Here is a 27669-nt window from a genome sequence, read left to right as displayed (position 1 = left end):
CGCATATACTGACTACATACAGCTTTACAGAGCACCCGGCGGGCTGATATCAATCGAGCAGCTGCTTCACCCGATGTATAAAAAGACCCCCGATTTTTGGCTGTATAATTCCGGTGTAAAAGGTTGTCTTATACGTCGTAAAATTCGGTACTTTATGTAAAAAAATAACTGAATCAGTTGTGTTCAAAATAATAGCAGTCCAACATCATTAACCAGATCAATCACTGTTTTTGGTATGAATTATATTTCTACATGACAAATAATTTGCTAGAAGGCGTAGTAGAGTAATAGAAAACCAACAGACCCAACAGTCATGACATGTATGCCGCTGATTCTGTGTAATTGAATCTTTAATTGAAAGGGGCGTGTTCAAAATAATAGCAGTGTGGAGTTCAATTAGTGAGGTCTTTAAAGCAGGCCATACACGGTCGAATTTCGAACAATTTTTTTTCAAAATCAGAAAGTTCGTTTTTTTCGTGATCCGATGCCACCATTGATTTTCGAAATTCGGCTGACCAAACCTTCATGTTGCCGGGAATATTCTTTTCTCTCCGGCAATATTCTTTTCTCCCTGGGAATATTCTTTTCTTGCACATGCCCATTTTTTTTCTATTACATTTCTCGCATGATTCTCCCATCATTGATCCGAAAATCGTTAGTTTTAAAAAAAAAATTCAACATGTCGGATTCCTCAAATTTGATTCCTGCACGAAAATCGGCTGTTGCTGCAGCCCACTAACGGTGCGAAATTTGTACGAAAAATTCTTTGATACGATTTTCGAAAGAAAATTCTTTCGAAATTCGAACCGTGTATTGCCGCCTTCAGTCTGTGAAAAATCAGGCGTCAAACAGGACCCCCTTATTTAAGGATGAAGTCAGCAAATGTTGTACTTGCTGGGTAAAGTGCATTTCTCTCTGAAATGGGTCGTTCCAGACATTGTTCAGAAGAACAGCGTACTTTTATTAAAAAGTTGATTGGAGAGGGGAAAAATTATAAAGAAGTGCAGAAACTGATAAAAGCTAAAGCTAAAATGATCTCAAATGCTCTAAAATGGCATCCAAAACCAGAAAGTCATGGAAGAAAACGGAAAACTACTATTTAAAAGGGTCGACGAATATCCAAAATGCTAAAGACTTAGCCAATGATCAGCTTCAGGATGATCAAAGAAGGTCTAATCAGTCATTCACAGGAAAGTTAAATCGTCAAGCATTTTTCAGTTTATATAGTAAATGTTTGATTTTGTAAAGAAGAATGCAGACACTGCTATTATTTTTTTTTTTTTTGAAAAAGCATAATATTCCTTTTTCTTCACTTTCTGTAAATTTAATAACAACTTTTAAAAAAAAATCTTCATGTTTTGATTTGGAATAGACTGTGCAGTGTTCCCAATGCATTTGCATGTATGGAAATGTAAGCTATTATAAGGATTTTATGCTTTACTCACTAACACACTGCTATTAGTTGAACACAACTGTATATAACGATCAGCCATACCATTATGAACACTGGCCGGTACAGTGAATAACATTGATTATCTTGTTACACTGGCACACAAAAGTGGATGGGCTATATTATGAAGCAAGGGAACATTTTGTTCCTGATGTTGATGTGTTGAAAACAGAAAAAATTGGCAAACTTTGACAAGCTTTGGCAAGGATTTGAGTGTGACTTTGACAAGGGCCAAATTGTAATGTAAACTGAGTCAGAGCAACTCCAAAACTGTAGCTCTTGTTGGATGTTTCTGGTCCGCAGTGGTCAGAACCTACTAGAATTGGTCCAAGGAAGGAAAACGGGCAACAGGGTCATAGGCGACCAAGGCTCATTAATACACATGAAGGTTGGTCTGTGTAGTGTAATCCACTAAAAGAGCTATTGTAGCTTTAATTGCTGGAAAAGTTAATGCTGGTTCCCATAGAACACTGTCATAATACACAGGCATTGCATATGGGACTGCATAGCTGCAGGCTGGTCATAGTGCTCATGCTGACCCATGTCCACAGCCAAAAGCCTGTATGATGAGCATATGCGCATCAGAACTGGACTAAGGAGCGTACCAAGAAAGTGGCCTGGTCTAAAGAATCACAACTTCTTTAAATTATGTGGTTGGCCAGGTACATGTGTATTGCTTTCCTGGAGAAGAGAGAGCACTGGGATGCACTATGGATAGAAGGCAAGCCAGCAGAGGCTTAAAGGATCTACTATGGACAACTTGGTGCCACAGCATCCCAGGTCTTGGGGAGTCCATGCCTTGACGGGTCATGGCTGTTTTGTTTGTTTGTAAAAACAAATAAAATCGTTTTTAAAATGTAAAATATTTCTTTAAAACCCTTTTCTTGAAGCACATCACAGGACACTGGTCCTGTGCCTCCGAAAAATTGTAGCCTCCTTTTGCATAAAAACCAAACGTGCTTGTGGTATTCTTTTGACAATGGAAAGCAGTATTGTTGGCAAAGTTCTTCCCAATACTATTGCACAAGTTTGAACAAATATGTTGCCCTTGTAGGTTGCAATTGTTTTTCATACCTTTGTCCTGTTCATTCACTGCATGCAGTCCATGATTTGAAGCCTACTGTCTTGTAACGTCTTGTTTCATCTGGATGGAAAGGGTTATTTCCAGGCATCGCCCACCACCCTCAGCCTGCGCTAACAGTGTACGATATGTAGTTGCCTTACTCTGTGTGAATGCACTGTTGATTCTTATTTCACCAAAATTGCAGGTTTTCTTTTCTGTATTTTGTGATTATGTGGACTCTGCTATCCACTCACACATAAACAGTGAGTAAGTATGTAAGGGGTGTTCTTATGCTGTGTAGTGTAATGAGAACTGTAAACACATGTAATACACTGCATCTGCTTTACACTTCACATTTGAGCAAAACTGTTCATAGTAACTTACACAGGCATGACATCAATTAATTCACATTTAGGCATTATGCAAATGGCCAGTGAGAGGATGAAAATGTGCTGGATGCAGAGTATCACATTTACAAGTATTCGGCCACTTGCAGCTATTCACTTGTATGGATTGCTGTACATGGCACCTGAATTTTCCTGGGCTGAAGAAAATGCCTGAAATTTTACCCAGCATATTTCCAGCCATTCACAGTCTATGTTTATCAGGCCTTAAAGTTATTACATTGCCTTTCCTCGCCCTATTTCACAAAAAAAAAAAAGAAAAGGTAAATAAATTAGCATTTATTTTGGCCTGTAAAACAGGGGTCTTAAACTGGCGGCCATCCAGCTATTGCTAAACTACAAGTCCCATGAGGCATTGTATGGCAAGCATGACTCCCACAGTCAGAGAACCCTGCTCTAAAGCATTGCACCAGTGATCATGCAGTTGTCCTGCAGACCTGTCAGGCCCCGTACACACGTCTGAGGAACTCGACGTGCCAAACACATCGAGTTCCTCGTCGAGTTCAGTGTGGAAGCCGCCGAGATCTCGGCGGGCCGACTTTCCTCATTGAACAACGAGGAAATAGAGAACATGTTCTCTATTCGGCCCGACGAGTTCCTCGTCGGCTTCCTCACTGAAAAGTGTACACACGACCGAGTTTCTCGGCAGAATCCAGCTCTGACCGAGTTTCTGGCTGAATTCTGCCGAGAAACTCGGTCGTGTGTACGGGGCCCTCAGTGTATCTGTGTGCCCATACATCCCGTACAGGGAAGCGGATACACCGATGGGAAGAAGCAATGATCTAACATGGCGCTTCATTGAGAAGTACAAGCCGACAAAGGATGTCAGTACTTGTAGTTCATTCATAGTAGCTCTGTAAATAAATGACTTGACTGTGTGGGCGGAGCCCCGCACAGCCATGCTGATTTAAAAAACTGACAGCTAGTACAGGGAACTTCTCCCTGTACTGCTGTCGGGGTGGAAAGGGGGGTAGGGTAGATCGGGAAGCAGCTGTTGCAGCATTAGTAAACTATTACATGTTCCACCCTAAAAATGTGTGAATCATGTAACGTTCCAAAAGGTGAACTTGACCTTTAATGGCTTCAATACTGGGCGCTCTTACCCCCTTTTTTCTCAGGCCAATTTTCAGCTTTCAGCGCTGTCGCACTTTAATTGACAACTGCGTGGTCATACAAAACTGTACCCAAATGACATTTTTATCATTTTTTTTTAACACAACCAGAACGTTCTTTTGGTGGTATTTAATCACCACTGTGTTATTTATTTTTTGCTAAAAACCCTAAAAAAGCAGACCATTTTGAAAAAAAAAAGGTTTATAGTTTCTGTCAGAAGTAATTTTTCTCCTTTACTGATGTGAACTGATGAGACGACACTGATGTGTGCTTATGAGGCAGCACTGATGAGACGGCGCTTATGGGCGGAACTGATGGGCACAAATTTACCTAATTGTTGGGCACAGATTGGTGTCACTGCTGGTTACTGACTGGCATCACTGCTGGGGCTGCACTGATAATCAGGGCACTTATCTCCCCTGTGAGGGGATGCCGCTGATCGTCTCTCCTTTCCTCACACTCTGTCAGTGTGAGGAGAGCCGATAAACGGCACTTCCGTGTTTACATGTGATCAGCTGTGATTGGACACAGCCAATCACACGGGTAAAAAGCCAGCGAGATCGGGGGAACAGGGACAAAGCGCGCCCGCAATCGCTGCTCTGAGAGCAAGAGCGCTGACACTGGGGCAACATCATATGAAGTTGTCCCAGAACGAGGTGGTTAAAGAGGAGCTCCTTTCTTTCCCCAAAAATTAGGTCAGCAGCTACAAATACTGTAGCTGCTAGCTTTTAGTATAAGGACACTTACTTGTCCAGATCAGAAGTGGATGAGTGGGTACCTGTCAAAACCAGGTACCAGCTCCCCTCCTAAAAACATAAAGTGCCAAATGTGAAGGAGAAGAAGGAAGAGCAGAACTTCTCTTTTTGAGTGAAGTTCCACTTTAATCTAACTTGGGTGATCGGCTGCTAATCTCAAGAGATGTCCTTTGAGTGGGGAAGGGTGTTTTTGTTTTTTGTTTTGTTTTTTAACCTGTACCATCTCAGTGACCAGTGCACTCCTTATATTGTTCTGGTGTTCTTTTGGGAATAAAAAAATAAAGGAAATCTACTACTGGTAAGTTCCAACTATTTCTCACTCCATTTGAATTAAAAAGTTCAGCCATAGCTGAAGCTTTAGTTTCAACATGGTGTTACCATGTAATTATGTAACTATTTCTGAGAAAAAAAGAGGCTCTATATTCAGTATATCATCTCTTATTTGCAGTATTTGTATTCAAAAGTTCTAACTGTTTTTCATCTACTTGCCAGGACCCAAGTAAAAAACCTGTTTTAAAATAAAGACACATTTTGTGGTTAAAGGGTCACTAAAGGAATTTTTTTTTTTTTGCTGAAATGACTGTTTACAGGGTATAGAGACATAAAAGTTAACTGATTCCTTTAAAAATGATTAAAAATAGATTAAATTCAATCATATAATGTGCCTGTAGTTTCACTTTTGTTTTTAAACTGGTTTCATGTTTATGTGAAGTAAAGAGACCCACAGAACAAAAACAAACAAATCCAGGGCAGTGTTTTGTTTTTAAAATGAATCTGGTTCTAGACAAGTTTTAAACACACAGTAATGACAGCTTAGACCATCGTGAAAAGCTCTCAGTATGATGGTTATAAGGAGCCAGACAACCAGGAAGTGTGGAGATCAGAGCAGTTTTACAGCAACATCAAAGCAAAAACAAGCAATGAGGACATGAAACCAGTACTGCAGTAAGGTAAAGGAAGCTATTTAGCTAAAAAAAAAAAATCCTTTAGTGACCCTTTAAGCTTATTTTTGTTTGAAAAACAGATTTAGGGTTCACGTAGACTTGATGTTTTGGTGGGGGTGTTAAAAATTAGCAGTAGAGCCACATTTTCAGCACCCCCATCCAGGGGGGTGTTCATCTTCTGCTCTTGAGATCCTTTGCTGCACACCCATGGCAAAATATTATTGCTTTTGATGTGTTTGACAGACAGTAACATTGTTTTGATAAATTGGTGTGGCATTAGGGTTAAAACAGGCGCGACATATTGCCTCCTCACTGTCAAACACCTCTGAAAAGCAAACTGAATGTAGATCCTGCCACGCATCTAAACATACCCTTACTTTCAAGGATCACAACAGAGGGGCAGATCCACATAGAATTAGATGGGCGCATCGTATCAGAGGTACGCTACGCCGCCGTACCTTACCTGGCGTAATTTCGAATCCTCAACTAATTTGCGCCGTAAGTTACGGCGGCGTAGTGTATCTCTGGCGGCGGAATTCAAATCGGCGATTAGGGGGCGTGATTCATTTAAATGAAGCGCGTCCCCGCGCCGAATGAATTGCGCATGCGTCGTCACGAAATTTTCCGCCGTGCATTGCGCTAAATGACGTCGCTAGGACGTCATTTTTTGAACATAGACGTGACTTACGTCCATCCCGATTCACGGACAACTTGCGCAAAAAAAAATACAAATTCAAATTTCCGGAAAAAGCCGACTAGAGACGACGTAAGAGAATGCGACGGCCGCGCGTACGTTCATGGATCGACGGAAATAGCTAATTTGCATACCGATACCCGTCGTATCTTGGTTTGAGGATTCAAACTAAAGATACGACGCGGGTAATTTGAAAGTACGCCGGCGTATGAGTAGATACGCCGGCGTACTCTCTCTGAGGATCTGGCCCAGAGACTTTAAAGTTGGGTTACCATGGGTTTCTTACAGCACCTGTTGCTTATGTTGGAAGGTTTGCAGACTGATAATAATTTCACTTGTTGCATTGTCCCCAGCACCCAGCTCTATCTTCAGCAAGCTAAGAGTGAGCAGGGCTGGACACTGCATGCCACATTTACCATGTGGTTTTAAAGTAGACACAAAAAGAAAATCCACCAGGTTGCAGGAATTTTTTTTGGGGCGCTATAACGCTAAAAAAAAGGCGCCTGCAAACCGAACTTAAACAGCCGCTGCTAAAAATTGCGGTGCTTCACCGCCGACGCCGCCCCCACCCCAGTGTGAAAGGGGCCTTAGGTTCAGCAATGGTACCCTACATGTTTTTGCCACTACAGGTTTACTTTAAAAAAACAGAGACTGTTAAATTATGTTTTCAAGCACCAGCATATGTACTATCCCTCAGATATATCATTTGCGAACTGCTCGTATTTCATATTTATTAGCAAAATGAATAAAACTTCACTGCCACCTTTCTTTTACTAATATCTGGTAAAATGTACTTTTTAATTTTCCCACCTTCTGTTCTTTCCTAGACTGTTAAAAGTGTGTGGCTTGGAACTTGTGCGCCTGGAGCTGGCCTGTGGCCACTTTTTAAATGAAGCATGTCTGGAAGTCATTGCAGAGATGTGTCCAAATCTTCAGGAATTAAATCTCTCCTCTTGTGATAAGCTGCCACCTCAGGCTTTCAGCCATATCTCTAAACTCTGTGGATTAAAACGCCTTGTTCTCTACCGGACAAAAATAGAGGTAAAGACGGTCTACTCTTGGTATTCGTTTTAACTAGTTGAAAGCATTTATCACATTGTATTTGTGTGTAGAGCAACAGAAAAATGTCTGTGTCGGCCTATGACATAACCGATCTCAGTAAATTAAAATTTAATTAGCAACTGGCAAACTTTTGTGTTTTATATTGTATGATGCCATTAGTTAAATTGTGTTCTTTGCGGTCTTGCATTCAGCTTGAGGCCATTCTTCTTCTTTTTTTTTTTTTCTGAAAACCGCAGCATCTTTCTAAACTGGTTAACACTGTATTTTTTATTTTATTTTTTTAAGCAAAACTTTAGATTTACAACTGTCGCTATCAGTAAATATAGAGGAAGGAGGATATGCAAAAACTGCAGAGGATAAAATGTGGTGCAGCTCTGCATAGAAACCAATCGGCTTCCAGCTTTTATACTCAAAGCTTAATTGAATAGATGTTCAAAGTTTAGTAAATTTCCCCCATAATGTCTTGAACTTGATACCATGACACTTCACTCTTCACTTTCTGCTGTGCTAACTTTTATGTAATGCAGTTGTGTCTCAGCTTCAATTTGTTTTAAAACTGTGATCTGCCTTCGTATTCAGATATTGTCCTTGAGGAATGGAGAAATAGTTCCCATTGATGAAAGCGGGGAGAATGGTAAGAATAGGGGGCCAAATCCTCAAATATCCTGCCTAACTTATCTTTTCCCATTTAAGTTACACTGCCTTAAAATTTCTACCTAAGTGCCCGATCCACAAAGCACTTACCTAGAAATTTCAAGCCGTGTAACTTAAATTCTCCCGGCGCAAGGCGGTCCTCTTCTCCAGGGGGCGATGACAATTTAAATGAGGCGCGCTCCCGCGCCGGCCGTACTGCGCATGCTTGTGACGTCATTTTCCCGACGGGCAGCGCGCGATATTACGTTACGTCGGGCTTTGTGGATTGCGACGGGACAAAGTTGCGTCGGGTAAAAAAAAAGTTACGCGCCGAAAAAAAATATTCAAAATTGAAAAAAAATCGCGGCGATCGAAAAAAAGGTCTGTTTTTACAAGGTGTAACTAGTTTACACTTTGTAAAAGCAGAACGAATTTTACGTATGCAAACGTAAACTTACGCAGAAAAAACAAAGCTGAAAAGCTTTGTGGATCTCCGTAAGTCCTCATTTGCATACGCAAAGCGGCATTTCAATGCGAAATGCCCCCAGCGGCGGATGCGGTACTGCATCCTAAGATCTGACAGTGTAAGTGTCTTACAGATGTCAGATCTTCTGCCTATCTTTGGAAAACTGCTTCTGAGGATCAGTTCCAAAGATAGGCACAGGGATACGCAGGCCGAACAGCAGTTCCGCCTGCGTATCCCTTTTGAGGATTTGGCCCAGGATTTTCATGAAAATTAAAAGAATCTGGGTTTGTAGACATGGGCGCTCTCCTTACCTCCATTTGCGTTTGCATATTTTTTCGTGAATAGAGTGAATAAACATACTCTAGATATGGCTGATCACTTCTTTAAACAATTTATACACAAGCATTTCTCCGAATCCTTGATCGCAATTGGACAATTATTACATTATTTTCTATCAACGGTATATTGGCCCATAACATTTGAGTTGTAAGCAGTAGATGAATTGGATTTTGTGAACTGTATATGACTTCATTTGAATGCGATTTGAGTAGAAATAGCTTATGCAATGATTCATGGGAAATATAAACAAATACGTCTTTCCAAAAGAGAAGGACTCAAAAAGGCAAATGCGTGCCTCAGACCCTAGGGGCCTATATATGAAAAGTGAGCTAACAAAGAAATCTGTTCTTTTGAATGGCAGCCAGCCCCAATGCTTGTTTCACTTTCAGATTTCCACTGTAAAAATTTTGCTTGGATACTGACTGATTGCTATGGGCAGTACACTTTTCATGAATATGCCCCTGTGTGTTTCAAGCATAACACAGCTTTTGTGGAAATAAGCAAGACTTACAAGTAGTTGCAAAAGTAGAAGGCTTTTCACGTTAGTGCATCCTATCCCCTGTATACTTACTTGAGCCCATTCTCGATCAAGCTCTGTGCCCATCTCTCTCAACTCTCTCCTTACTCACAGGACAGAGAGACACGACAGCAGGAGCCATTGGTTCTTGCTGCTGTCCATCAAATCCTGTGATGAGGGAGCAGGGGGCACAGCTGAGCCGCACTGTCTGTGACAATGGAAGCAAACAGCGTGGCCTGGGATCGAGTCCTCAGGTGTGCCATGATAAGAAGCTGCTTCGTATGGTGGTGCACCAAGAAGAGGATGAACCTGGAGCACTAGCATTGGACCCGAGGAGAGGATTAAGGCTACTCTGTGCAAAACCTTTGCACAAAAGCAGGTAAGTATAACATGTTTGTTTTTTTTAAAAGGTTTATTTGAAAAAAGTTAGGTTTACAATCACTTTAATTCTTATTTGCATACTTACATTTTATATGCATTTCCATTTGAGTTCAGATCACGAAACAGTTACAGCATCTAACACAAAATTTAGGTTACTTTTTTTTATTTTTTTAAACGTCATAGAGACGGTTGTATGTGAGCATTCTCCCATTTACGAAAGAGCCAATGATGAAAACTGTATGATCATGGCCTTCAACTGATTGCATATACCTGATGGTGGCCTCACATCTGAACCTGCAGTAAACTAGTGCCTCTAACTTGCAAATAGCAGATCACCCATTCCTCTTCTCTCTACTTAAGAGGGAAACTTTTAATTCCTTACTTTAAGATCTCTAAGTTGGACGATTTACATCCAGTGCTTCTGGGCCCTGCCTCTTTTCCAGTGGTCCTGACCATCTCTGCACTTCTAAATTCCTTGTGGCCTTAGTCAACCCTTTTCTTTAAGTGATTGTAAACTCAAATGACTAAAATTGATCCAGCCTCCATGTATTTGCAGTGCAGTGTGTTTTATTTTTAATTCTAAATACTTTTTTTTTCTTTGTGCTCATTTGTGGTCACCTTCTCTCTCTGATCTGTATACCGATCTAAGAGACCCAAGTTTAATCCGTGAATGGAGGTGAGAATAGGGGAGGGGCCGTGAGATTGCCTTCTCACTACACACTATGGAGCTAATGGGGAGTGAGGAGGGGGGAGCTGCAGAGACACACAGACGCACAGAAGAGAAGCTAAATGACAGTGGCACGTATCCTGACCATGATCTCATGGCTCAGCAGCCATGATAAACTTGGTCAGCTCATAGAGGGGAAGTCAGGACCAGGTACTGCAGAAGATACAAAGGGGCAATTGACTAGACAAAAAGCACTATGCTATAGCTTGTGCCTTAAAGGGACAAGAGCATTATTTGTGTGTGTGTATGTGTGTATGTGTGTGTGTGTATGTGTATGTGTGTGTATATATATATATATATATATGTATGTGTGTGTGTGTGTGTGTGTATGTATGTATGTATATATATATATATATATATATATATATATATATATATATATATATATATATATATATATATATATATATATATATATATATATATATATAATTTTTTTTTTTTTTAATGCATACTAGCTGTATTGAATAGTCTTCAACTATGCCACAGAAATGCTTCTAGTGCTGCCCTGGCCTACAGATGTTATCCAGTCATTCCTAAGTACATTCAATTTTGTGAATAGTTCATTTGTACGGCAAAAGTCAAATACTTGCCCATACTGCTCAGTAATGAGTTCAGTGGGACAAGCTACCTAAATATTGAATTGATTTTTTATCTGTTTCTTTGTTCAATACTCTGGTCTGTGCTGTGTAAATACCAAGCTTTGAAATGTTGCTGATTGCAAACATTGTGTTTGTTCTACAATTTGGTTAGAGGTACATTGTCCTTTTAACTCCCATCGGGTCTTTGACTTTCCATTTGAAAGGAACTTCTTCAAGTTTCAAAACCTTTTTGTAGAATTTTGTCTTCTTTAATAAAGAATTGTTTATCTCATGTATTATGATTTTTTTACATGCAGTCATTACAAATTACCAGAAGCAACTATATATGCTCGCGAATGTTGCCTTTGGACAAAATTTACAAACCAATTATAGATTGAGATGGATATTTGTCATTACTAAAGGGTTTGAAGTATGGTCTGTACGGTCTGTGTTCCTCTGTTTTACAGTCCCTATTAGGACAATCTCTCCAAGAGCACATTTTTAGCAGAATGAAGAAGAGTTATAATTTCTGACTTTTCTTTCTGTCTGTGCCTTTCTGTCCTGGTGATAACCAGACCTTCTCTTATAGTATATATCACAGGGACTGGACATGGGAAAAAATCTTCCCATCGGGATTACAAAGAGGGATTAAAAGCCTGAAAAATTTATTTATTTGACAAGAAAAAAATTCTATTTATTTTAGCTTGCCAGCCCTTAGATGTGGTGCATTTGTTTTCCTACTCTCAAGCTTTTTTTTTCCTCCTTTATTTTCATCTGCTGATTCTGCTTATAACACATTTCTGTGCTAGGGTGACAAAGCTGAGGATATTGTTTGAGATTTTAGTGCAGCATTGTCGGCTCACTACAGGAAGTTAGGTGCTCAGCAGGTATTTTTTATTGTTTTTCCATTTTTCAAACAGATGTAACAATTGATTTTAATGGTGTATTTACCAGGTCAAAAAGGAGAGCCAATAGATGTTAATTGTTAAGGGTTTACATACACGCTTTATCTAATACAACATTTGTCAGCTTAGTAAGGAAATTACACAGCCAGGTTGGCCTGGTAAGTTATTATGAGGTGGTAAATCGAGCTACTACATCCGTAACAAGAATCTTTACAAATAAAAAACCTTTGAGGTACGAAATTACAACTAAATGTATAAAGATTTGTATGTAGGGGTATGCATGAGAGAATTATAACTCCACGGAGGCACCGTCCCTGCAGAATATGGAAATTCAAAAGGTACAAAGTGGTCCAGGGTGTGTAGATTCTGGTCAGATGTATCATAAGTATGGCCTACGCGTTTTGCGGGTAGCCCCGCTTCGTCAGGGTCTTTGAAATAGCACACAAGAGAAACAACACATAAGATAATATTAAAATCAAGAGGAAAGGAAAGGAAAATGAGAGGAATTTGGGAGGAGAAGGGGAGAAGGAAAGCTGCAGGTAAAGGGGGGGAAGAGGAGGAAAAAAAAGAAAGGGGGGAAGGGAGAGGGGGAAAAAATAGAAAGCGGGGAGAGAGGGGAGGTGAAGGGTAGAAAAGGAGTGTAAAAGAGGAAGAGAGAGAAGGGAATTGGAGAGCCCCAGAGGAATAAGGTCAGTCCAAACATAACTCTTACCTAGTTTGTAGGGAACAGAGACACATGAAAGGGGTTGGGTATAAAAAGAAAATATCAGGATAACCTGGATTACAGTGAGTAATCGGTGGTGTACATATATATGTAACATTTTGGGGTTTAGCTTAGTAGCAATCATAGCCTTAGAGGGTATATCAGGTAACTATAAAAGAAAGGAAGGAGGATTGAGTCAATTAGAATGTGCAAAAATTAAGAAGCAGTATCGGGGAGCAGAGAGAGGAAAGTTGCAAATGTATAAAGCAGACTTTTTTTTATAAAAACATTTAAAATCACATAAAGTATTTTTATAATATTCAATAATTGAATGGTGCTAGACCTCCATATACAGCACCCTATACATCATTGACAAGTTACAGCTTTGCATACAGGTTGAATCTCATACTTTACACAAGTGTGTTACATTGACATTGTTTGTACTAGTTATCCACTAAAATTGGGGGCAGGTAACGTATTTCACATGCAATTTAAATCTTTTTTTGATTAATACAATTTTGCTGTTTATACATTTTGTTTTAATTTGATACCAAATAAGTGACCCCCCAGTGTGTGTGTGTGTGTGTGCACGGGAGCAACCACTTGCACAGGACCCAGAAGATTGTGGCTATCATTGTACGTGGTACCCATCATGTTTACGATACCTGAGATGCTTACATTGTGCCAAGCTGGACCAATGTAAATATGCAATACTGATCAGCTTTAACATGTGCTGAACAGTAGTAGATGCATATGTCAGATCAACAAGTTCTCTCTCATTGGTATAGCTATAGATAATAAAAGTACTATATTAAAGTCTTTCACGTTTTTTCTTCTCAGCTGGTAAATCATTTAATTTATGGTTCATACTGGAGAGTGTAAGCTCAAAATAGCTTTTAATAACTCTTGGGGACTCCAAAGTGTCATTACAGGGAAGGGCATATTTTTTATGGTATTGGAAATACAACAGAAATAGTGGGGGCACCCCATCATCTCAAGATGGGCTGGCGCAGTACTGGGAAATACAGTGGGGGAGATCTTGAATCATAAAGAGATAGAAAAAAAAAAACAGGTAATGCCTTTCAAAATTGCCCACACCATTGACAATCAAGATGTATTGGGGGAAACTGCTGCTGCTCTAACAATGTTCAGAAACTGAGACTTCTGGGAGTGCTGTTTTTTTTTATTTTTAGAACTTGCTCCTATACATTATTGTTGTGTCCTGAGTGACACTGGGATGTTTAGGAGGAAACACAGGAAGCACTCCCAACAGGGAACCAGGAGTCAGACACTGTCAAAAGTGTCAGTTTCTGAAGATTCTTTGAGTGGCAGTGTCCCTTAAATACAGCAGAAATCAGCGATGTGGACAGCTGAAGGGGTTAATATTGACTATCTTCTATTTCGGGGAGAGTGTGTGTCTCTTACATTAGTGACAGGGTTGCTTTATCATTTTTGGCCACTAATAGACTTACCGGTATTCAGTAAAGCAGATGATGGATGGTAATGATGTGCTTTCTCAACCCACAGTAATTAACACCCAAATGAACCCTCTTAATTTATTAATGTAAAGCAGTCAGGACACCTATACAGTAATAAATATGCCTCTATTTCTACTACTTTTTATTTCCTAAGTGCTGCAGCATGGGTTAAAAAAGGGAGTTGTACACGCAACACGCTCCTGAATACGGCATAATCAACCGCACTGTTCTAGAAGCAAAAGCAATGGGCCAGATTCACGTAGCTGCGCGGCGGCGTAACGTATCTCATTTACGTTACACCGCCGCAAGTTTTCAGCGCAAGTGCTTGATTCACAAAGCACTTGCCTGTAAACTTGCGGCGGCGTAGCGTAAATGCGTTTGGCGCAAGCCCGCCTAATTCAAATGGGGCGTGTACCATTTAAATTAGGCGCGTTCCCGCGCCGAACGTACTGCGCATGCTCCGTTTTGTAATTTCCCACCGTGCTTTGTGCAAAATGATGTCGCCCCGATGTAATGTTTTGAACGGCGACGTGCGTTGCGTCCTTTCGTATTCCCGGACGACTTGCGCAAAAAAATTGAAATTCGACGCTGGAACGACGGCCATACTTTAACATGGGCTGTCTATTTTTACACCACCTAAATAGCAGCCGTAACTTTGCGACGGGAAAAGCCGACTAGCGACGACGTAAGAGAATGCGACGAACGCGCGTACCTTCGTGGATCGCTGTAAACAGCAAATTAGCATACCCGACGCAGAAAACTACGCAAACTCCACCCAGCGGGCGCCGAAGTATTGCATCCTAAGATCCGAAGGCGTACGCCTGTCGGATCTTAGCCAAATGCCGTCGTATCTTTGTTTGTGAATTCAAAATAAAGATACGACGCAGCAAATTTGAAAGTACGCCGGAGTATCAGCAGATACTCCGGCGTACTGTTTCTGTGAATCTGGCCCAATGTTTTTTAGACCAGTGTTCAGAGGAGTTTGTTGGTTACAGCAGTTGTGTGAGAGCCATGGAACCCCATGTTCTGGCAGCTATTTCTGCAGCTCTTGGCTAACAAAAATGGGTAATTTTTGTTAGTGTATTTGAAGTCTGGTTTTATACAATAATCATTAGGAGGGTTCAATTGGGCTTTACATCAAAATTTCATTTTACATAGTTAGTCTGATTGGAAATAAGACACAAGTCCATCTAGTTCAACTTATAAAAGGGAAATAAAATATACAATCCTATATACACAATCCTATGCACAGTTGATCCAGAGGAAGGCAAAATAAAAACAGCAAGAAGCAATCGGATATTCCCTGGATCAATTTTACCTATAAATGTTAGTACCCAGTTATATTATGTACATTTAGGAAAGAATCCAGGCCTTTTTTAAAGCAATCTACTGAGCTGGCCAGAACCACCTCTGGAGGGAGTCTATTCCACATTTTCACAGCTCTTACTGTGAAGAAACCTTTCCGTATTTGGAGATGAAATCTCTTTTCCTCCAGATGTAAAAGGTGCCCCCTTGTCCTCTGTGATGACCTTAAAGTGAATAACTCAACACCTAATTCACTATATGGACCACTTATATATTTATATATGTTGATCAAATCCCCCCTTAATCTCATTTTCTCAAGAGAGAATACATTCAGTTCATCTGATGCCTCTCATCAGTTTGGTTGCCCTTCTCTGCACTTCCCCAATATACTTTTTCTGAACTGGTGCCCAAAACTCAACTGCATATTCCAGATGAGGTCTTACTAATGATTTGTACAGGGGCAACATTCTCTTTCTTTCTTTCTTTCTTTCTTTCTTTCTTTCTTTCTTTCTTTCTTTCTTTCTTTCTTTCTTTCTCTCTCTCTCTTTCTCTCTCTCTCTCTCTCTCTCTCTCTCTCTCTCTCTCTCTCTCTCTCTCTCTCTCTCTCTCCCCCCCTCTCTCTCCCCCTCTCTCTCCCCTCTCTCTCTCTCTCTCTCTCTCCCCCCCTCTCTCTCTCCCCTCTCTCTCTCTCCCCTCTCTCTCTCTCCCCTCTCTCTCTCTCTCTCTCTCTCTCTCTCTCCCAGAAGCTTAATAACAAAGCAAGCAAAATCCTTCATATAAGATAGGATTTTGCCTGCTTTGTTATTAAGCTTCTGGTCTACCAGAACACCCAGATCCTTCTCCACCATTGATTCCCCTAGTTGTACTCTACCCCTAGTATGTATGATGCATGCATATTCTTAGCCCCCCAAGTGTATAACTTTACATTTATCAACATATAACCTAATTTTCCACATAGTTGTCCAATTAAACAGTGCACTGAGGTCGGCTTGTAAGTTGGAGACATCCTATTCCACAGCAGAGCTTGGTATTATCTGCAAAGACTGAAATGGTATTTTTAATCCCAGACCCTATATGATTTTCAAATATATTAAAAAGTAACGGTCCCAACACTGTACCTTGGGGTAAACCACTAAGAACCTTAGACCATTTAGAGTTTGAATTATTAACTACTACTCTCTGTCATTTAGCCAGTTTTCTATCCATTTACTGATTTTATCCAGGCCTGTAGATGTTACCTTACACATTAGCTGTGTGTGGGGAAAACGCTTTTGCATAATTCAAGTATACTACGTCTACAGCCACCCCTCCATCCTAGGTTTTACTTACCTCCTCATAAAAAGAAATCAGGTTTGTCTGACAACTTCTGTCTTTCATGAATCTATGCTGTCTGTTGCTTCAAATATTTTTTTTTCCAGCAAGAACTCCTCGATGTGGTCTTTTATTAAACTCTCCAGTATCTTCCTGACTATAGAAGTTAAACTAACATGGCTATAGTTACTTGGTAAAGACTTTGATCCCTTTTTAATAATAGGCACCACATTGGCCTTATGCCAATCTAGTGGTACTATTTCAGTCATTAAAGATTCCCTAAAAATGATAAACAATGGCTTTAAAATTAAATGTCTTTTTATGTATATTCTTTTTACTGAAAATGTATTTCTAAACCATCTATTTACTGTAAGGTACTGCTGTTTGTATATTTTGCTTTATTAATTAAACCTTTATGTATTGATTAATTGTACATGTGAGCTTTCATTAGCACAGACCTTTTCTAGTGTACAGGCTATACCCGTTTTATAGACTTTTTTTATTATATTTATAGGAATAGAGGTAACACAATCTGTAGTAATCCATATCAACCAAGCAAAACTTAACTCTATACTTTCCTGACAGTAGTAAACTGGAAAATATTTGATTTCTATGGGCTACTTCACTTTGCCTAAGGCTATTGCACTATCAATGGTTTTACTAAATAAATACAGAATTATTTGGAGATTGTGTCCCTATTCTATAGTTGTTGTAAGTTACTAGCTTCATAGAACAGTTCTTGTTCGTACCGTCAGTATTGTAGAAATGGGTAGACCTTCAAGTGGTATCCTTGTCAGCTCATTCAATCCTGCGACACAAAGGTCAGAAGCTTGCTGCTGATTCTCTTCAGCCTTATTGGCATTTCTATCAGTCTTTGGATAAAGATGTCAGATATTCCATTGCCTGCTCTTCTGGGATGCTCTTGGGTATCTTCTCTTATGACCTGGCCTCACTATATCTTTGAACTTAACCGTTCTTTTTAAAAGAGATCCTTTGGGAAAAGGCTGCCAAAGTTAAAGGAAAATATCTCTTTAGGGGATAAGAAATCACTTACAAAGTGACAGACATTTTGGGCTGTAATGATTTTTTGACTATAAACTAATCAATGTTCAAGATGCCTGGGGACTCATTAAATGACTTGTGTAATTTTTGTAAGGGAAACCTAAAGCTGCATTATAAGCAAGGCAGGTGATGACCTAATTGACCCTTTCTCTTTTTTTCCTTTTCACATTTGTTTTTGCACGATTCAATGGCAGCAAACGGCTCTACTTAGCATTCTTAACTTCTGTTTAGAGATACAGCACCTCAACCTTGGAAGCTGTGTTTTGGTAAGTACTTAAGTGGTAGTTTTTGTCTTTTGCTTATTTGCTTTTTATCATATTTCTTAATTCAGTTTAGATATACCATAGGTGTTGTACAGAGTCATAATGTAGTCTTTGGTGTCTATTTTTAACAGGTAAAAATTGCTATTTCACTTTTTTTGGAGGAGTATCATTTACAACTATAATGCATATTAGTAAGGTTTTTATTTTATGTATTTATTAGAAAACTTTTCTGCCATCATTTCAATTACATTATTTAGTAGAAAATAATGCCATTCTAAACTTGGCTTAATCTATTCACTTTAATGGTGGACAGCTAGTTTTTTCCCCATTTTTTTGTGACACTCCCCCCCCCCCCCTTTTTTTTTTTTTGCTGTTCTTTTGGTCAGTCTATTTACATTTCAGAATTTAAAAAAAAATCCTAAACATTGTCATTTCCAATATCAGAGGTTTTTTTTTTATTTAAACTTGAGGAATACTGGGAAAAGCTTTGCAGCAAAATTAAGTGATTAGAGGTGAAACAAACAAATGATCAACCAGTCTTAAAGCTGATCTCCAGGTTTAATTTAACTTTATAAAGTCTGTTTGGATGAAGCTGGTCCAAATAAACTATTTTACACATGTGTGCAGGACAACACATGTGTTCACCTTTGCACGTGAGCAGGGGGGGTGCTTTACTTTTACTTTTTTTATTTTATTTATTATTTATTTTATTTAACTTGTTTAATCTGTCTCTTTAAAAAAATATATATATTTTATTGCAATATCATGGGCAGTGACATGTACTCTTTACTGAGCGATCTGGGGTCTAGTATACTCCAGATCTCTCCTCTGCCCTTGAAAGAATTAACTCAAACCAAGAATGGTTTGATCCGATGCTTTCCCAAGCCAAAAATGGCTTGTTTACATCCTGGCAAAACTGGAAATGATTAAATACTTGTTGCTTACGGTTTCTTAAACCATTTCTCCCTGGAGACTTTGCATTCTGGAGCAGCCATATTTGTGTAACCTCAGACTGTGAATAGAAATGTTACTTTATGACAGTAGCTAGCTTGGGTCAGACATTCAATTCATTACAAATGAAATCTAAACTTTCTTACATATGAAGTGTAACTATGGGCAAAATAAAACATGCCATGCAGTCTGTTACTAGCATTAACACAACAGTTTTTGTTTTTCTCAGTTGCCGCTGTAACATAGTTATGTTAATTCTTGATCCTGCCAGCAGATCAGTTAATTTCTCATTCCCTTTAACAAGGTGACAACACTGTTTGTTCTGCAGTGAAGTTGTGCAGCAGTGTGATCGCCATGTTAACAGGGTAGACTTAGATAGACATGTAGTCCTTACAGGGCTGTGCTTTGATTTCAGAATGATGTCAGGGGGTTTTCTTCCCTTTGTTTAGCACTTCACCTCCAATGAGAAAAGGGTTTATTTTATGAATTATGTTGTAACTCTAAGGCCCCGTACTCACGACCAAACATGTCTGCTGAAACTGGTCCGCAGGCCAGTTTCAGCAGACATGTTTGGTCGTGTGTGGGCGCGAGCGGGCCGAATTCCAGCAAACATTTGCCCGCCGGGCCTTTTCCCAGCGGACAAATATTCCTGGACTTGTTTTAAAACAGTCCGCTGGAATCCTGCCCGCTCGGACATGTACGGTCGTCAGTACAGACCTACCGTACATGTCCAGGCGCCCGCCGTCCCTCGCATGCGTCGAATGACTTCGACGCATGCGTGGAAGCATTTTAAAGGCGGCCCGCCCACGTCGCTGCGTCATTGTCGCGGCGACACCGCGTCATCGACGCGGCGACACCGCGGACACGCCCCGCGTATTGTTTACGCGCGGTCTTCTGTACGATGGTGTGTACAACCATCGTACAGAAGCCCTCTGGCAGACATGTATGGTGAAAACGGTCCGACGGACCGCTTTCACCATACATGTTTGGTCGTGAGTACCCGGCCTAAGGCCCCGTACACACGACCGAACATGTCTGCTGAAACTGGTCCGCGGACCAGTTTCAGCAGACATGTTCGGTCGTGTGTACGGCCGATCGGACAGGATTCCAGCGTACATTTGCCCGCCAGACCGTTTTCGAGCGGGCAAATGTTTCTAAACTTGCTTAGAAACATGCCCGCTGGAATCCTGCCCTTCGGACATGTTCGGTCGTCTGTACAGACTTACCGTACATGTCCGAGCGGCTGCCATCCCTCGCATGCGTCGAATGACTTTGACGCATGCGTGGAAGCATTGAACTTCCAGGGCCACGCACGTCGCCGCGTCATCAGCGCGGAGACGGCGCGGCCTCGTCACCGCGTATCGTGTACGCGCGGATTTCTGTATGATGGTGTGTACAGCCATCATACAGAAATCTCCGGCCGGGCATGTCCGCTGAAAACGGTTCGGCGGACCGTTTTCATCGTACATGTTTGCCCGTGTGTACGAGGCATAATGCTTCTACCTGTCTACCTTCAAGATAATAGGTATACAATCAACATTTTTTTTGTACAGGGCTCTTCCATTAGTAATTTAACCACTTCCCCTCTGGCCTATTGTAAAATGATGGTCGCGTGGGAGCACTACCATTCTGGGGAGACATCTTTCTCTATGACGTCTTCCAGGTGCGCACCTTAGGAGGCACACAGACAGATTGTTGTACCAGGCTGGCCCCAGTACCATGTGATTGCTTTGACCAATCACAGCGATCACATACACAATGCCTTTCATTCAAAGCCATTCATTGTGTACTATTGTGATCTCTGTGAGTGGTCACAGTGATCACATGGTACAGGGACTAATCACTGAGAACCTGTACCTTGTGATAGCTGTAGGCAATCACAACTATCACAGTAGTACACAATAGCACATGAATAGATGTCATTCACCAAAATGCTTTGCTTATAACAATGATTAGATCATCACTGTAATAAGCAATCATAGTGGGGAAAAGAAAAAACTGATCACCTCCCTTAGATCAGCACAGTATTACTGTGGTGACACAGTACTGCTCTGGTCACAGCATGTAAAAAAAAATGTGGAAAATAATTGAAAAAAAAAATTAAAACAAAATTTTTTTTTAACTTCTTTTTACATGCTGTAACCAGTCAGAGTCCCTGGTGCCCCTTGTACCATATGATGACTTTGTACTGCCCTGGTGACATTATATGTTAAAAAAAAGTTTTTCAAAGAATTGTGGTAGAAAATTGCAACTTGAAAAAGCTCACCATGCCTCTTACTAAATACCTTGTACTGTCTACTTTCCATATATGGGTCACCTGGGGTGCATTTCAGGGCCTGAAGAAATCAGAGAGACAGTCAGTACATTAGAAATTATCAATTTACAAATGTTTATATATATCATAGTTTGTAGACTCTCTAACTTCTCAAACCAGAGATGATTTAATACTACCAAAAGAAAGCTCTAGCTGTTTAAAAAAAATATTAAAGTTTTATTTGGGTACAGTGTTGCATAACTGACTAATTGGCATTCAAAGTGTGACAGCGTGCGGAAGTATGAAAATTGGCCTGGGCAGGAAGGGAGTGAAAGTGTCTGGTAATGCTGACCTCCACCTGTTTTTGTTTTTGGCAGATTGAAGATTATGACCTAATAGCTTCTGTTATTGGTGCCAAATGCAAAAAGCTACGTTCCCTAGACCTGTGGAGATGTAAAAATATTACTGAAAAGGGGTTAGGAGAGCTCGCTGCTGGTTGTCCCCTTCTTGAAGAGATTGATCTTGGATGGTGTCCTATGCTGCATAGTGGGACTGGATGTTTTACCAATCTTGCCCGCAAACTCACAGGTCTGCGAAAGCTGTTCCTTACAGCCAATCGGTCTGTTTGTGACTCTGATATAGAAGAACTAGCTGCAAATTGTCCACATCTTCAGTATTTAGATATCTTAGGTAAGTAGTAGTAAGGTTACTTGTAACCTGGTGAAGCTGTTGGAGTTTGTGTTGTACCAAGGCTTTTTCTAACCAGTCAAATTCTCAATCCCTGTTACGTCATTTAAAATATATATATATATATATATATATATATATATATATATATATATATATATATATATATATATATATATATATATATATATATATATATATATATATAATATATTTCTAGAGCATAATTTTGCAAAAAATAAATAAATAGAATGTCACAAATGAAGACTTCATTCAGCAGAGACCTTCTGGTACGTGAATTGTGAGTGCCATCTTTAAAACATACCATAAAATGTTTTCTTAAAATCATGTCACATGATAAAATATTTTCCTTACTACTGTTTCAAACATTGATGCCCATGAAGAGGATTTTCTGGTCAGTTTGTTAAAGCAGAGCTTCACTCTCTCAATCAACATTGTATTCCCTATTTTGGTTCTTGTGATGTCTGGGTCGCTCTCATTCTCTATGCATTCTGGGCAAGTCATGGCTGGTAGGTGGGACCAGCAGAGTTCTATACAAAGCTTCCTGAAAAAAAATCACAGCACCCTGTCTCAGTATTACTTTCAGCCCTGATGCAATCAGTGGGCTAGCTATTAGGATAAATTATGCAGTCTGGAGGAGTGGCATTTCTAGGCATACTGCATTTGCATGCACACTGCTTAAGGTAACGCCTACATATGATGCTGAGCCTCCATGATTGAAAGAACTGAAATACAATGAATGAAAAAGTGGACCAGGGACAGTCAAGATGGGAAAGAAAGGGCTAGAGGAAGCTTGGCATCCTCTAGCCAGGAAATGAGGCAGGCTCTATCTGACTTGCTGCAACTTCTAAAGCACATTGTGAGCTGGCATTCAACTTGAAAGCTAACAAATATATAATTTTTGATGGAATTTGACATGTTAAAGCAGAACTTTTCTGTGGCGTTTCGGGACAAAGATCCTTTGGTTGGGTAGGCTAATTTTATAACATTTAGGGGCAGATCCACAAAAGTATTACGCCGGCGTATCTCTTGATACGCCGCGTAATTTCAAATTTTGCGCGTCGTATCTTTGTTTTGTATCTTCAAAACAAGATACGACGGCATCTCGGCTAGATCCGACAGGTGTACGTCTTAGTACGCCATCGGATCTAAGCTTCAATTTTTCGGTGGCCGCTAGGTGGCGTTTCCGTCGAATTCCGCGTAGAGTATGCAAATTAGCTAGTTACGGCGATCCACGAACGTACGTCCGGCCGGTGCATTTTTTTTACGTCATTTGCGTTCAGCTTTTTCCGGCGTATAGTTAAACCTGCTATTATGAGGCGTACTCAATGTTAAGTATGGCCGGCGTTCCCGCCTCGCATTTTGAATTTTTTACATTGCGTAGAATGACGTCACCGTCGTGAGCATGGCTTGTTCCGGGTTAATTTCGAGCATGCGCACTGGGATACCCCCACGAACGGCGCATTCGCAGTTAAAAAAAAAACGTTGTTTACGTCGGGTCACAACGTATTTACATAAAACACGCACCCATCACAGAGATTTGAATGGCGCGCCATTACGCCGCCAAAGATGCACTACGCCGCCGTAACTTACGGCGCAAATTCTTTGAGGATTCGAAAAAAAAAAAAAATTGCGGCGTAGTGTATCTTAGATACGCTGCGCCCGGCGGAATATTACGCAAAGGTACGTGGATCTGCCCCTTAACGTGTAAACGGTAAATGGGTATTATACAGAAATTCTCCTCTTCTAGTTATACAACTCAGATAATCTAGAGTAATGGGCCAGATTCACGTAGAAGTGCGGCGGCATAACGTATCGTAGATACGTTACACCGCCGCAAGTTTTTATCGCAAGTGCCTGATTCACAAAGCACTTGCAATGAAAACCTACGCCGGCGGCCTTCGGCGTAAGCCCGCGTAATTCAAAGGGGCGTGTGCCATTTAAATTAGGCGCACTCCCGCGCCGGACCTACTGCTTATGCTCACTTTTGGATTTCCCGCCGTGCTTTGCACGAAGTGACGTCATTTTTTCGAACGGCGACGTGCGTAGCGTACTTTCGTATTCCCGGACGTCTTACGCAAGAAAAAAAAATTAGAATTTCGACGCGGGAACGACGGCCATACTTTAACATGGGCTGTGTAAACATGAAGGTTGAATGAAGGATGGATGGCCGCACTCCAAAAACCGTACAGGTTGTCTTTTATTAAATGAACAGCAAAAGCATTACCACATCACAGCAACAGAAACAGGGGACAGCCGACGTTTCGCACAAAATCAGTGCTTATTCATGGCCTTCATGCTTGCCTAGTGCACCGCCAGCACCCTTGGAATTCTGTACCAGTGCATGACCATATAGTAGACCCACCTGGAGCGGTGACTTTCTTTCTTCTATTCGCTATGGGCTGTGTAAAGTTAGGGCAGCTAAAACGACGACTAACTTTGCGACGGGAAACTAGACTAGCAGCGACGTAGAGAATGCAAAAAAAATGTCGTGGATCGCCGTAAGTACTAATTTGCATACCCGACGCTGGTTTACGACGCGAACTCCCCCCAGCGGCGGCCGAGGTATTGCATCCTAGGATCCGACAGTGTAATTCAATTACACCTGTCGGATCTTAGGGCAAACTATGCGTAACTGATTCTATGAATCAGTCGCATAGTTAGGAAGCCCCTAAAACAGAGATACAACGGCGTATCAGGAGATACTCCGTCGTATCTCTTTTGTGAATCTGGCCCTATGTTTCTTTCTGCAGCAGATGCTATTAGCTCCCTCTTTATGCAGAATTGAGAGTTTTCTTTCTTTTCACTAAATAGAAAATTTATTTTTATGTGTACTCCTGCCTGATTTAGTCTAACCTTGTTTCAACTGAAAAAAATATGAATATATTGTATATTGCCAAAATTCGAACTGTAGATATCCCTGTTGGCACTAATAAGCTTGACAAACTTCAGTCTGAAAATTGGAGTAGCCAGTGGAAAAATTATTGGCCTGAACAGTGACTTTATCCAATCAGATGAGCAGTGACTTTCAGAATACAATAGCTGGCTGGGGAGATTCCTCCATCCATACTGTTTAGCATGGATGGTTTTTAATCTATTGATTTATCTCTAATGCTTTAAACATGTATACCAATGTATAGGCCTGGATGGTGAGAATTACAGGACAACTCCCATCATAAAAATGTGTGCATTGTAAATTTTTAAAAACAAAATGGCATGAGTTGAAAAAACAAAACACTGGTCTGCATGTCTACGCCTTGGCTGAATTTTAAGCCCAAAGATAAATTATTTAAAAGCTAACTGTTCTTAGCATACATCTATATTTCTTGTGTTTTTTTTCTAGGTACCAGAATGGTGAGTCCTGCAGCCTTACGAAAATTGCTGGAATGCTGTAAAGAACTTATTCTACTGGATGTGTCCTTCTGTTCACAGATCGACAGCCGAGTAGTACAGGAATTTACCTCACGATTTCCTAATGTGTCCATCAAGAAGAGTTTTACTCAGTAATTAGAATGCTGCAGCATTTATTTTTATTTTATTATTATTTAATAAGAAACGCAGATCTTTTCTTCCATTTTGTCAACAGTGGCTCTTCCAGTCTTAGTAGTTTGCTCATTGGGAAATCTACTGATTTAGATTAGTTTAGTACATTTAAAGTAAACATTTGAAATTGTTAGGGTACATCCAAATATTGTACCCTAAATCACCCAATGGCTTATTATATTTCTTGGATGCCTGTTGATGAAATGTTGCTGATGCTCCCAAGCTACACCATTCAAACTGCAACTTTCTCGATTCACTAAAAGGATAAAATATTCAGCAAGGGGAGTAAAAAACTCTGATAGGCGTATAATAAGTATACTTACCTCAGAACTGAAGCTAGGAAAGCTAACACACAGAGGCCCTGTGAAATATAGGACAATAATTGGTGATTAAACATGCTGCTATCTTCCCAAAATTACAAAGTTTTAATGACTACTTTGACTATAATTTTCTGTTTTTAATTAAAAAAATAAACACTTCACGTAAAAAATAAGACTACACCGTACCTAGGTGGCCAACACACACAAGAAGAATTATTTAGCAATAGTTCTCTGTATGCCTTTTATTTATTTATTTATTACTCTGATTTAAAGAATTATTTTTTTGAAATTGATAATAATATAAAGTAATACACAGTGTATTTTTTATTTTGCAAGCTGAATTTTCAAAATAACATGAAGTTCCGTGAGCTTGCACTGCACAGGCCAGTTTTGTCAACCATTGAAATATGTGAATAGATTTGTATCTAGCATATGCAGTTCATGCTTGTTGACCTAATGTAATAGCATTGAAAGATTTTTATAGTGTCATCGGACGTCTGTTTATGATGCAGTGCACATGTGTGTGTGTGTGTGTGTGTGTGTATATATATATATATATATATATATATATATATATATATATATATATATATATATATATATATATATATATATATATATATATATATATATATATATATATATATATATACTATATATATATATATATATATATATATATATATACTATTGGGTTGTTTGGAAACGAACAATACAGTGCGACTGTCCATAAGTAGAGATTGTGATTTTTGTTCTTGCTGCCTTCCACATGTTGCACCTTTTGGAGGGACATACAAACTTGCTTATGAAGAAGCCCAGAGTAGATCACACCTTACAGGTGCACTCTGGGTAAAATACAAAACAATATTTACCAAGTCTGCTTTTTGTTATTTGGAAGCAGTGTTTACATGATTAAGTAGATACAGTATGCATATTCATTACTGTAGTTTGTATGGAGTTAAGTGCATTTCTGATATTTTATAGTACCGGGAGAGGAATTCTTTTTTTTCAGTTTTTGCTCTTTACAGGTGAATAATGTACAGTAAAAGCAAATTGCTGTGCATGTGAGCCAATAGGTTTCAATTCTGATGGCCACTTTGTTAGTTACAAACGTTGAGGGTCTAGCAAGCAGTCAATTTCTAATAATAATTACTTAAGAGAGCTTGTAAGGACAGAATATATGGGAGCTTCCATTTCTGATTTATTTTTTAAAGGTGCATTATCCAGGGCTGTCATACTGATCTTGGCTTCACTACCTAGCAAGTCATTAAACTGCTATAGGCATGCAAAATGAGAGTTTAGACTTCAGTGACTACATGTTTATTCCAGTTCAGTGGCTTGCTAGACGGCAAAGTTGGGATCATAATCACAGATCTAAGCCTACAGCTTTTGAAATGAGTCTGCAATGGCTGTTTCCAAGTATCTTTCTTCACAGGTTTCCTTTAAGAGAGATGTAATAATATGCAGCATGTATAGAAATGATGTGGTTCATACTGTATACTGCATTCCATTTATCAAAATTTGCATGGATGCATTGGACAGACTAGTCTCTGGAGAAAAGTGTACTGTATTTGTGGACCATAAGACCCTTCTTAAAAGTAAACCTGCCATGAGAGAATTATTTGGGCCACTATTAGTGAACTATTTTTGAAAATTCTAGGTATCTGGCCCTCTCTTTCTTCACCGCTTCTTGATCAGGGCTGGATTAAGTATGTAGCAAGAGTCGGAGAAAAGTAA

General features: G+C 39.9%; 1 protein-coding gene across 1 annotated transcript in view; it reads left to right on the top strand.

Annotated features, from left to right (window-relative positions):
- The window catches only part of FBXL4 (F-box and leucine rich repeat protein 4), a 97727-nt gene extending 71247 nt beyond the window's left edge, over nucleotides 1-26480 (top strand). Inside the window, exons 5-8 of the mRNA XM_040350136.1 lie at nucleotides 7251-7464; nucleotides 18088-18159; nucleotides 21739-22051; nucleotides 25413-26480. Coding sequence (XP_040206070.1) covers nucleotides 7251-7464; nucleotides 18088-18159; nucleotides 21739-22051; nucleotides 25413-25576 — 763 coding nt within the window. The 3' untranslated portion in view covers nucleotides 25577-26480. The remainder of the gene's footprint in view (nucleotides 1-7250; nucleotides 7465-18087; nucleotides 18160-21738; nucleotides 22052-25412) is intronic.
- The last annotated feature ends 1189 nt before the right edge of the window (nucleotides 26481-27669 follow it).

This window comes from Rana temporaria, chromosome 4, assembly GCF_905171775.1.
Source record: "Rana temporaria chromosome 4, aRanTem1.1, whole genome shotgun sequence".
NCBI classification, from domain to species: Eukaryota; Metazoa; Chordata; class Amphibia; order Anura; family Ranidae; genus Rana; species Rana temporaria.
This window is presented reverse-complemented; position numbering and strand designations above follow the sequence as displayed.